The sequence below is a fragment of the Colias croceus genome, chromosome 4 (assembly GCF_905220415.1).
Source record: "Colias croceus chromosome 4, ilColCroc2.1".
NCBI classification, from domain to species: domain Eukaryota; kingdom Metazoa; phylum Arthropoda; class Insecta; order Lepidoptera; family Pieridae; genus Colias; species Colias croceus.
The window spans coordinates 7,683,971-7,697,253 of NC_059540.1; the positions used below are offsets into that span (position 1 = coordinate 7,683,971).

Here is a 13,283-nt window from a genome sequence, read left to right on the forward strand (position 1 = left end):
AAAACCGCTGAACATTATAAAAGATGAAATTTGGTAGGTAGTTTGTTTGGTAGTGACTAGTGGTAGACGCGCGCATCAGATCAGCAATTTTTTCAATAGAGCTGTATCAAATGTGTCAAGTCTGTAACAGTTTGTATGAATGTCATTCATTTTTTTGTGTTACAATCACAGATTTGGTTACAATCTTGAAATTTAACAGAGAGGTAAAAAATAGTCAGTTGATGTCCCAAGGACGGATTTTAATTATTTATTTCAAATTTTATTTATTTTGGGGTTCCGAACCTCAAAAAGAAAAAACGGAACCGTTTATTGTGGATCACTTTATTGTGCGTCTATAGGTAAGTCTGTCCTTTTTTCAGGAACGCGTAGACTTGGCGTGGTTTCAAGCTGAAATTATTATTGAATGAATGAAAGTCCCTTGAAGTCTATGGGCGTTATAGGGTTGCCGCAAGTACCTATAAGGAAATTATGAATATTTAAGGTATAAAACTCAGTTTTCAGGTAAAAATTATGGTATTAACGTAACGGCGTACTTACTTTTTTTTACATAATAAACACACAGTCTCATACACCTACATAGTCGTTTCTACTAAATATATAAATTAATGCATGCACATGAGAAAATTAAAACTCAGAGGCTGTCAAGGGACACCCGGATGGAACGAAGTTTTAAGTAAGAGAGACCGTTAGAGAAACACGTGCACGCCGCACGGCTTAAAACTATAGAAAAAAGTGTCGTTACAACTTTTCATCTTAATTTTTTCCGTTTAGCCCCCTTTCGCAACACGCGATATGGAACTTCCTTCCAAAAACAACACTTATTGCATTGAGATATACATATGGAGACGACACCGCCTACATCACTTATGTTCCGCTCAACATAAGCCATATGGCCAAACTGCACTCAGTCGCTTCAGCGCGATGGTCGCGTTCATGTATTGTTGGTTTTATAGCAAAAAACCATGTTACTCATCAAATATACCCTCGATTGTGTTACGATATTGCACTAATAATTCAAGTAATGAGGCAAAGTGCAAAGAAATAACTTTTCATCGGTAATTAACTAGATAATCATTTTTAAAACTTGGTCCGAGCAAAATTTTTGGTGGGCGCCATGTTGCGTCATTTGACTCACTAGCCGCCCCGCGCCGCCGCGGCCGCCGCGCTTGGCGCACAGATTTTCTTCGTGGTGTCTCCTCCATACGTAGTAATAATAGCTCAATGACTTATTGTTGTATTGTAGACATTTTGTTATTTTAGTTTAGGATAACATAAATGATGCTTTTAGAACCTATTAGTAAAATATGTCCGGTTTTTGTTTAATGTTTAATTCCGAGGTTTAATTAGATTAATTTTAAATTCTGGAAACGTTCTTAAATATGCGCCTAAAGCAAGGCCTGTGGCCTAAGTGAGGCCTATGCCTATTATTGCTCTGAGGCCTATAATAGAGGACTATATTATATCCGCCAACCCGCACTTGGCCAGCGTGGTGGATTATGGCCTGTACCCTCATAGGAGGCCTGTGTCCCAGCAGTGGGAACGTATATGGGCTGATGATGATGATGATGATCTTAGATTATGATGATGATGATATTATAGTCTAATAATGACACATGTCACATACATATGACAAATGACAATTGACATTGTACCGCATAATTCGCGCCAGAAAAATCAACAAAATGTCAGTTTTTGTTATTCTGATTTCTCAATGTTACACGTTATTTTAAAAGAATTTCGTCTAATTTAGTGACTCGAAAAGACAACGATAATCTTAATTCTTAAATGTTCTTTCAAATACAAACCGAATACATATTAAAGTGTTTGTGTTAGATTTAAATTGGTAAGATTGCTTTTCATACGGTAGGTATAGGTATATATGATAGACGCCAATGTCGTGGTAGTTTCTTTTTTCAAGTATTTATACAATTTCTCTTATGTTATGTTGTATTCAATAATTATATCGTCTTCTTTGAAATAAAAGTATATATTGAAAATTTGTAAACTTACATAGTATTATTGATTTCAGCCATGCCAGAAGAACAGTGTTCAGTCGATCTTGAGAGTATATTGGATAATTTAGATGATTTCACATTCAATACTACACATTACAATGAAATTCAAAAAGTTTTACAAACAGATAAGCCAATAAAATGTTCAGACGCCGAAAAATTGGTTTCAATATGTCTTCAAGATATAAATGAAGATAATAAAAAATATGGTATTAACAGTTTGAATATCTTATCATTTCTTCTAAATAAAATTAAGGTAATGTTCCACTTATTCAATAAAATAGCTTATTCACAGTATTATGTAGCAGTTGAATGTAAACAATGGTTTTTCTTATTACAGAAAGAAAAATTATCAACTACTGTAAATTTTGTTCCATCAGCACATGGAATTCTAAGCACTCTCAAAACAGTTTCATTTCTTCAAAACATAGAGTCATTCAGGTTACTATGCTTTGAAATTTTAATGATATATCCAGATGAAACATTGATATCATTAGCTGTCCAACATCCTAATGAAATTTATGAAATAGTTGAAATATACTGTAATAGTCGAGCACCAACTGAAGTTATTTTACAGGTAAGTTTATCTTTTACATATGTATATGAAGTTTTTTTATGATAATTCTGGAAACCATTAAATTTATTACATCTACTAGCTTTGCTGCGTGGTTTCACCCGCGTGGCTCCGCTCCTGTTGGTCTTAGCGTGATAATATTATATAGGCAATATTACTCATGGATAATGTAGCTTTCGAATGGTGAAAGAATTTTTATTATGATATATTATGTAGTTAGATATAAGTTACAGATTATGTAATATTGACATGATTTTAAAAGAGCAACTATGGAGTTTCATGCCGGTTCTTCTCCATAGATACTGCTTTCCAAATTGGTGGTAAATGTTAAAAATACTTATGTAATGACGATTCGAAAGTGCTACTAAAAGTAGTCTAATTGAATTAATAAATGTTTGAGTTTGAGTTTTAAAATCGGTTCAGTAGTTTATGAGCCTATTCATTACAATCAAACAAACAAAGTTTTCCTCTGTAGAATATTAGTGTAGATTAACTTGCATTGTTGCTTACATGCTTCAGTGTTGCAAACTGTAAGGTATATGAATCCTAGTATGAATGAAGTACATACTAATAATATGAATGCGAAAGTTTGTGAGGATAGATGTGTATGTGTATGTTTGTTACTCTTTCACTCAAATACTACTGAACTGATTTCAGGCGGAAAGCTAGTTATGTTTAATTTAAATACTTATTTTGCATATTTGAAAAAACTAATTTGTTTGTTTACAGCCAACATTTTTCATTTTACGACTATTGCAAATTATGCCACACAGTGATAGAGTGGAGTTTGTCAAAAATGGAATTACCACTTGGTTTTCAAGCCTTATTCCAACAATTTTTAATTCATCAACAATATACATTAATATTGTGCAAAATGCATTGCTATGTTTGGAGCTATTGACAGAGGATCTTCTCCATTTTGATTATGTTGATAATTCAAAATGGCTTGTCATACTAGAATGTATTTATGTACCAAATAAGTAAGTTGTGATTTTGTAATTAATGTCACTTAAAACAAATATCGAGACACGGGTTTAAAGTTTAAACTTTAAATCCTGCATTGTGATAATTTTTTTTCTTTTTAAATAAATATTATAAAGAAATAGTTTTATGCACTACTATAGTAAACTTGTTAATCAAACAGTTTTTAGAAACTAAAATGTAAACAATGATTGTATAAATTGTATTTACTAAGATTGTAGAGCTTCCTAGATTATATGCTGCAACTTGATGTGAATATTTATATTGCTAGAAAGTTTCGAGTCTCTTGGCTAAACATTACATTAAATATGTACTATGTGAAGTCAGAAAATTTACTTCTGTGTCATATGTGTTAATGACCACTTTAATATTTATCTCGGTTCCAAATTTAATTCAGTACCAAATAGCTATTTTTAGAAGGCTAATTTACATTCTTTTACAAATTACCACATGAATTATAAAATTATATTTCAAACCTACATAAAGAATAACACATGTTTGAATTACAGATATCCATTGGTAATGAAACGCCTACTTGAAGATGGATCTAATCACTGGCATAGACTATGGATGGTATGTGTAAAGCTGCTGAAAAGTCAAATCACAAAAAACATAAATTCAGTTGCTTGTCCCATCAACTCCATGTTGCCAGTGGTTGAAATGGCATTTAAAATGGACGTTAAAAACAGATGTCGCGCTTTTAAGTGCTGGAATGTCTTAATTGACAATTTTTCCACAGAGACTAATGAAGTATACATGAATAAAAGAGTCAAATTGCTCTTAATACCACTCATATCTAATAATGCTAAAGTGGAAGAAACTGCGCTCGCAAAGTTTGACACATGGTGGCATTTCATAGTCAAGTTTCACACGAAAATGACAAAGTTTTCTGATACAGTTTTACTGCCGTTTATACAATTTTGTTTTGGAAAACCAGTTGTATCGAATAAACCTGCGATCATTCCTGGATTATTCACTGAAGAAACAAAGAAGTTGAGTCTCCAATGTTTTGCAAATATATTTGCACATTACAACTGCACAGGTTGTGTTGATATGCCAAAATTGGAAAGTAAATTAGTAACAACCACACACTTGGTAACAAATTGGAAACATTGGATAAATGCTCTCAGTGTGGTGATTAAAATTGGATCTGATAGTGGTGATAAGATATTAATAAAGCAAGTAAAGTGTGCTTGGAAGTCATTTGTTGCTACAGTTGGTGAACTGCCTGAGAATAATATCAGAAGAGATCTTTTTATTGAGCTTCTCACCATGATACAGAAATCTTTACAGGTAGAACAATTTCTTTGGAAGTGAATGAATACGAATTTATTTTTAATTTGCAATTTTAATTTGTTTATATATTTCTTTTAGGATTGCCAAGCAGAGACCTCTGAAATTGTAATAAATGTTTTATTACCAGCCTTATTTGAAGAAGATGAAAATATCAAACCACTTTTGAAAATAAAATCAGAGCATGAAGATACAATTTTAAAAATCTTTTCAATATTAACTGACCAATCAAATAACAACTTTTATTCAAGGTATGAAATATGTATATTAGACTGTAAATTTGGATATCTTAATTGTTACTATGTATAGCGTTAGATGATATTGATATATAACTTGAGGAAATACATAATTACTTTGGCTAATAATATGACAAAATATTTTTTCATAAAAATTTCAATGTTTTTCGGCTGTTTCATAGCAATCCAGAACAAGAAAGGTTAAATAGTAGGTTTTCTGCAGTATATAATTTAAGTTGTCTTGCTTTAATTTTCAGGTGTAATGTTGAAGAAACATTTACAAGCATAAGGTCATGTACAGATTATTTGATACAGGCATCACATAAGACATCTACTATATTGGAAAGCATTGTCAAAGATTTGCCAACTACAGAAAGTAGTCTTATTTTGTGGACAGCTATTGTTGAGTCCACGCTGAAGTTTGAATTCACTAATTGTCCAAGAATTTTAATTAACATGGTTTCGTGGCCTTTAAAGATGAATTTACATTCAAATGTAAGTTTTGGTTATTATTTTTATATACTTAAGTACATGATTTTCATTTTATCAATATAATATATTCAATATTTTAGTTGTAAGGCATTCAAATATGTATGTAAATTATAATTAACTTGTTTATGTTACAGGTAAATAAATATGTCTTAACATGGCAAGCAATATATGACTATGTTAGTAAGAAAGTAACATCTCCAAGTGTAAATGATGTTATTTTACTATTTTATACTTCAAATAAAGGCACCTGCACAATATTTAGCTTGACTGCTATTTTGACCATTGCAGGAGAAGTCCTAGTAAAAGATAAAGGTTTGTATTTATCACTTCATATTGTTTAAATATATCGTAAATTAATATATTTAACTAATACATTCAATCTTTCAGATATGAAATTCGAGAAAAAGACTGAGATTATACTCAAGCATTTACATAAGCAAGTTGATAATTATAAACATATCCAGCCAGTTTATATGCAGTTGCTACAACATATTGCTGTGATATTAAATAGATTAACAGAGACTACAAGTGTCGCTTGCGCTAAACATTTGTTATTAATTATCAACAAAATTCTAAAAGTAACACCAAATATAATAAATGAAGATACAAATGAGGTAAAGAACTATTTTATGATTATTTGAATTTATGCATAAATTGGTTGACAATTAAAGTAATGATAATCAATATCATCCATACTAATTTTATAAATGCGACAGTAACTCTGTCTGTCTGTTACTCAATCATGCCTTATCTACTGGACCAATTTGCATGAAATTTGGTATAGAGATATTTTGATACCCGAGAAAGGACATAGGCTACCTTTTATTGCGAAATATGTACCACGGGTCCACGGGCGAAGCCGGGGCGGACCGCTAGTAGGAAATAAAACAATTGTAAAGCCCTGTGACCCTTGTGAGTGCAAACAACACTCCTATTTCAAAAGATGTAAACAAGCATTCAGTTAACTGATATTATACACTGAATACAAATAGCTACCTATTATTCAAAATTAATATTTGGGAGTCATAAATCGAACTAAAAATATGAAAACACACAGGCAGACTATTACTTGGCCTTTTTAACTTGAATATATTCCTGCTTTCCTAGTAGAGTTATGGTAGCACAGACATAATTTATATACTATCATATTTTTCTTTTTGATGCGATTTTTTTTCTTTAATTAATTATTATTTATTTAAGTCAATAAAAACACTTTTTAATAAGTACTCCTGATATTTTCAGAAAAAGGACATATTTGCCTGTATAGAAAAGGTATTAACAAGTATTGGTTTAATTTTAAAAATGGATGCCTACTCCAAACTTAATATGCTTATTCTTGAAGGGATTAAGGAAAGTGCTCCTCTATTAGTTAAACATATAGAAAATAATGTGGATATTATTTCTATTTTAAAAATATATGAAAATAAAGATGCTGATATTAAGCAACTTGTCGAGAAGTTAACTGTTAAAGAAAACAAATCAGAGGAAAATAAAATAGTCAATCATTCATTTACAACTCCTAATAATAAACAAACCACAAAGAGAACAACGAAAAAAGAAGTTAGTATTGTAAACACAGTTGTAGAAAATGGAGAAGAATTTGTTGTGGTCAAATCCAACTGGAAGTTCAATCCGAAAAAGTTAACTGATAATCAAAAGGAGAAGTTTCAAAGGAAACGAGAAGACATTCCTGCATTATACCAAGATTTGTCACAGTCTCAAGATGAATTTAAACTAAGTGCTTGGAAAACTGAATCAAATGATGCCAATTCATCTAGCAAGTCTACCAGTGTTTCGGCTTGTGAAGATGTAACTACAGCCCTTACGAATATTCCTAACCAAGAAATGATGCCTAAAATAATGGAAAATATTTCAAAATGTGATGCTAACAACCCTATCAATGACGAAAAAAATAACATTGAAAATATAATTAAAAACCCGAAAGATTCCACACCAAGTACTTTACAACCTACAACAACCAAAGATACAAAATCACCTCGAATGGCCTTAAAAGATCGAGTATTTCGTAATGTTAGAAATTTAATTGAAAAGTCGAACTTAAATGATGAAAATGGAGTTACAGCCAGCATAAGTGAGAATGGATCGAAGACGCCTATGGGAGCCAAAATAATAGCCAATGCTAATATTATTAATTCTGCACCTTCCCAACTGAACGGTTCAAGACCAGCACGTACTAAGAGACCACCTAAGAAATTTGATGATTCTGAAATCTTTTCCATAAAGAGAAGGCGTCCATCCCTGGGTCAAGATGGTGAGGAATCGGATCAAGTAATTACTAGCGATGAAACAAATAAAGTCAGTAATGATAAACCTACAATTAACAAAGAACTACCAGTGGATGAGGTGAAAAAAACAGATATAACATTAAAATCAGATTGTAAAGACATTGCTAAAGAAAAAACAATTAAGGAATCATCAGTTATTGGATCGACATTAGAAAAAACTGACATTGATGATCCCAAAATGCTAATAAATAATAATTTATTAAGTTCTAATGACCACAATGTCAAAGAGACAATAGACTCGGAAGCAAGCATGCCAAAACTTAATGTTGTTAGCACACCTTCAAAACCAAAAGCTACTGATACAAAAAATGAAGCGAGTACATCCAAATCGTCAACTAAAAAACCATCGTCGAAAAAATCCCGAATTGAAAAAGAGTTAGCAATAGATATGGTAGAGGGACATCCGTTTTTAAATGCCAAGCCTGAGAAAAGGTTAACTAGAAAAGTATTGTCTAACTCTCCATCAACTAGAAAGAAAATAAACGATAAAACTAAAACGAATGAATTGAAGATGTTATCAAAAGAAGACAGTCAAAGTAAGGAAGATAGAACAGATATCTCAATTGATGAAACCCAATCTCAAAATATAGACGTAACAGCATCTCAAGATATAATTGAAAGTTCTCAAGATTCTTCAGTTACAACTATTTCAGTTAGATCAACAAAAAATAGTTCAAGAAAAGTTCCTATAGTGGCACTGGAACAAATTAATAATATTGATAAAATTGTTGCTAAAAAGCAAGATAGTATAGATAATTCTTCCGAATCGGATAAACTCGACAAATTAGAGAAGGAAAACGACTTGGCAAATAGCAATGATAAAGATGACACTGTTTTACCTCAAAATAAAACTGCTGAGGAACAAAGTAATATTATTGATTTAACAGAAAATATGGACACTGAACCCATTGAAATTAATGATGATGAAATCCATGAAATATCTGACAAGCAAATAGTTGAAATTAAGAATGATGACTTAAGCATGGAACTTGATTCACAGGGTATAGCTACTGCTGATACTCAACCACTTGACCCTAATTTTACCTTAGATAATGATGAAACAGCAGTAAAAGAAAAACCTATAGCATGTAACGACAAAGCTGATGATAGCAATATATTGGTAACAAATGACATAAATAATGATATTTCAATTAACACAGTAACTGATGATGATGCTACAAATGCTTCAATAACGACGGCAAATGAGACTACTAAGACAATAACTGATTTAACTGTTTGTAAATCAAGCCAAGAGGAGGCAGCTTCTTCGCCATTTAAAGATGACGAACAGAGGAAGAAAGATTTTCTTAATAATACTTTAGAAATATCTCCAATAAAAATATTAAGCCCTGTCAGAGACGAGAGAACGCCATCTCCAGAAACTAGCAATGACTATGTCGTTATAAAGCTTGCTTCACCTGTACAATGTAATGGGGAACCAATAGAAAAGTGTAATTCACCAGAAATATTTACTGAAGATAAAGTGTCTCCTGACAAGAGAGATATCTCGCCTCCCAGAGAAGAAATAACAGCTGCTAGCACGAGTCCTAGTTCTTTATCTTTGAAAAAAAATAGACCTCAAGTACGTGCGGGTGGAAGGGGAGCTCAAATGTTAGGGCTTTGTGTGCCAGATAGTTTACAAAAAATTAATGCTTCTGAGAAAATGGCAGAGAGTGATGAAGTAAAAAAATCTACTCCTATTAATACTTCAGCTAGAAGAAATTTAAGAATATTATACAATACTACCGATAATAACGAAGCCACAGATGACAATGAAGATAGTGATCTTTTTCTTAAATTTAAACGAGATCTTCCCACTACCGACTGCAGCCCTTCTGGGCCTATATTAAAACGTAAATTAGCCGACATTGCCGATGAAGCTACTCCATCTCCTGCTAGTAAGGTAAATATTTATAAGTTGTGATAATAATAATATCTAACAATTCCTTTATTATTTGATATTTATAAATAACATGTGAATAACATTGGCTGTTAAAGCTTAAAATCACATATTTATATTATTCCTTAATTATTTTCAGCGAAAACGCGTAAGTTTTCATGATCCGCCTGTATCAACTACGGTTTGTGTTAAGAAATATATTGAACCATGCGGGAGTAGGTCTCCCAGTTCCGCGGGTAAACGACAAGAGAAACAATTACGGTTCCAAAATCAAACGCCTAAATCACAGCGGAGACTTGACAAAGCCTTAACTAAGACTATAGAAAGTTTCGTTGGTGAGAATTGTAGTGAAGATACACAAATGAGCACATTAGAATCAACACCAGTAATTGAAATTGTTAAAACAAGTGATCTTAATGATACCGACCCAATATGTCCTGAATTAGTAAACTGCACAGACTCTATTAAAAACATTGCCACTGAATTATCATCACCTGTGATGAGAGCATTGCTAGTCAAACAACTTGCAGGTAAAATCGAAACTATTGGTGACCTCGCTAAGATGACTGAACTTGAAGTGAACAGGCTGTCTATAAAGTCACCTAAAATACAAACTGTAAAGGAAGTACTAAGTACATACTTGCCAAGAAAAGAGGCTAACAGTATACCAAGTATTGAGATTACTGATGAAGAAGCTTTATCTAATACCGAAGATGACTTAAAAACTCCTAATTCAGAAAATATAGATTTAGCAGAAAAAATAAGTGATAATGTTGAAATACAAACAGACATTTTGGATGTGTCATCCAATAGTACACAAACTGATATAACGGAACAATTTGACAGTTCTGTACAGACAGATATGGGAACCTTGATTTATGAACATGACATCCCAATGCACATAAATGAAGTGAGTATTTTGACTTTCTAAGCCTAATATGAATATTTTGTATATGTAATGTAAGTTTGATTTATATGTATTTTTAATCATATATCCTTTTTTTTTTCTTTTTCCAGAAACCTGATATTTTGGATAAACTGGACGATAAAGTGTTTGAAACACTCACTGACACTCTTGTAGAGAGATTACCACTAAGTAAATCCAGCCAGATCATCGATAAAATAGTTGAAAGACAATGTGAAACGGATACTAACTTATCTGAGGACAAAAGGTTTTCCTTTTTGCAACAATATTTATGTGATAAATTTGAAAGTAGAGATTTGATGCTGTTTTGTAGTGGGCTGTTAAAGAAAGTGTATGATAAATCTTGACAATCAGAATGATTTACAAAATGAATGTTCATTCAAAATAATTTCTGTTTTGTATTACTGTGTTATGAATTACATTATGTAATCTGTGTGAAACTAAATTATTGAGTTAATTTTATTTTGAAATAAAACAAATTTATAAAACTAAGATTATTTAATACAAAACACATCAAATATTTACAGTATTCAGTCATGAGCTGTGGCAATACCACTAAATATCATACATGCAAATGTATATAATTCAAAAATATTTTGTAACCAAACAAAATGCAAGGCAAAGTATTGCCCGTAAATATTTAAGCCCATTCTTTTTTTATTTTAAATATAAAGATACATACAATAAAATGGGTACCTTAGAAATCGAAATGTGGAGAAAGGTACATGGCATCTTAATGTATCACACTATTTACAGCAGTATAAGATACAGTTAAAGCTTTATAAAATATTAGACTTAATTATTTTAAATAAATCATATGTACACATTACTAGGTAACAACACACCCACCCAGTTTTAATTGTAAATATCACACTATTCATCATTAATTGCTTAGATCTTAACCATGTCAAAACTTTATGCATGTTCATAATTTTCTTTATGTTAAGTTCGACTGATTTATGTTTTGTATTCTTTTAGGTTATGTAGATAAGATAGATTGTAGGAACTCATTACTTAAATAAATTAATACAGAAAATACAAATTGTTTCATTGAGAGCATTGCAGCTTATTATTTAAAAATTGAGCAATACTATGTTTAAATCCAAATTAATTTTTTGTTTCGCTTCCTATCTGTGTTCTACATAATATTACGTATTATATCAATATTTTCCATCACCTCACAAGTGAAATATTTGATAATATTTCCGCACTAATTTCTTAAACTAACACTTCACTCTTCTATAGCTAGATTTAATAATTAATGACACCACTTCAAAGTCTTTTATATACTTGAAAATTAACTAATTGTTTATATTCTCATACAAAAATAATACTTTGGTCCACAAGTTGAGCACATGAAATAAATGTTCTTGAACTTTTATATTTCATGGAGAGGTCGTAGGGTTAATGTCAAGGAAAGCGCATTTCTGCGACGTAATCCATATGTTCAAGGTTTTGGTGAGAGTTGGAACGTTTTGGAGCTCTGGGCCTGTGTAAATTATGATGAGAATGAGTTCGAGTCACTCTGTACGGTTCGTCCCGCCGTGGACTCGTATCACTTGATTTACGCGGTTTTCCGAAATCATCCTCTTTATATGGGATTCTTCTGTGATTATCAAAGGCCCTGCGGTTGGCTTCATATCGTTGCCTTTGCCAAGTGCGGTCGTTATCCTGTCCGTAGATGTCTAGTTCTCCAGATGGCTGAAATTGACTTGTGCTTTGTCCATAATTGAATCGTTTCCAGCCATCTTCATATCTCTTCCTTTTGCTTTCCTCATCTCCGATTTGACGCCGTTGGGATTGATTGGAACTACTTTCGCTTGTGTCTTCACCCGATGTTCCAATGCCGAGGTCTTTATCTTCACCGTAGATTTTGTAAATACCGTTTGGGCTTCCGTTTTTTCCATTATAGATTTTATCATTAAGCATAAGTTGTGGATGAGGTAAGCAATATGGATTTGGGTAACATTTCTCAATCTTAGTCAACTTTATATCGTCATCGTGTTTCGTGCAAGATCCAGGTCCAAAAAGTGACAGTAGCACCGGTAAAAGGAATAGACCATGCATTGCACCGAAAAATATTACCATGAATACCATTTTAAAGAACACGGAGAATATGTAACTGTCAGCCAATAATAACGCAACCACTCCCAAGATCGTACTGAAGGAACCTTGAACAATGGGCAAACCCAAAGAGTATAAACATTCACTGACTCTGTCTTTAGGGCGTTTGGCTTTGGATGACATGTAAGCATAGCAAATATGAGCGGTGAAATCGACTGAAAATCCTATACACATGATAAGGTTGATCATCGATATGGAGTCGAGATTGATATCCCAGAGTGCCATGTACCCGACTACTCCAATTTCAATGGAGATTATACTGAAGGCGACCCATAGGGAGCACAATATATTGGGTATAAAAATAAAAGATGTTATCATCATCATGAGGGCACCGTAGCAAAGGTTTTGGATTGAGGTCGGTCGTACAAGCTCGAACTGAAACAAAAAAACATTCTCAGTAAAAAATCTGTAATTGATATGATCCAATAATTGAATTAAAA

General features: G+C 32.2%; 2 protein-coding genes across 3 annotated transcripts in view; one reads left to right on the forward strand and one right to left on the reverse strand.

Annotated features, from left to right (window-relative positions):
- Positions 1 to 463: 463 nt before the first annotated feature.
- LOC123691398 (telomere-associated protein RIF1) lies at positions 464 to 11,757 on the forward strand. Of its 2 annotated transcripts, none has more exons than XM_045635769.1 (12): positions 464 to 481; positions 2,030 to 2,268; positions 2,353 to 2,589; positions 3,316 to 3,566; positions 4,077 to 4,860; positions 4,942 to 5,111; positions 5,354 to 5,591; positions 5,723 to 5,900; positions 5,976 to 6,202; positions 6,831 to 9,797; positions 9,934 to 10,704; positions 10,812 to 11,757. In XM_045635769.1, the coding sequence occupies exons 2-12, from the start codon at positions 2,032 to 2,034 to the stop codon at positions 11,064 to 11,066; spliced, it is 6,315 nt and encodes a 2,104-aa protein (XP_045491725.1). In that variant the 5' UTR covers positions 464 to 481; positions 2,030 to 2,031; the 3' UTR covers positions 11,067 to 11,757. The 2 variants fall into 2 exon arrangements, with proteins under 2 accessions (XP_045491725.1, XP_045491724.1); XM_045635768.1 differs by lacking the exon at positions 464 to 481 and adding an exon at positions 1,676 to 1,843.
- The window catches only part of LOC123691399 (patched domain-containing protein 3), a 28,106-nt gene continuing 26,025 nt past the window's right edge, over positions 11,203 to 13,283 (reverse strand). The window contains exon 11 of the mRNA XM_045635770.1: positions 11,203 to 13,218. Within this exon, the coding sequence (XP_045491726.1) occupies positions 12,130 to 13,218 (1,089 nt within the window). The 3' untranslated portion in view covers positions 11,203 to 12,129. The remainder of the gene's footprint in view (positions 13,219 to 13,283) is intronic.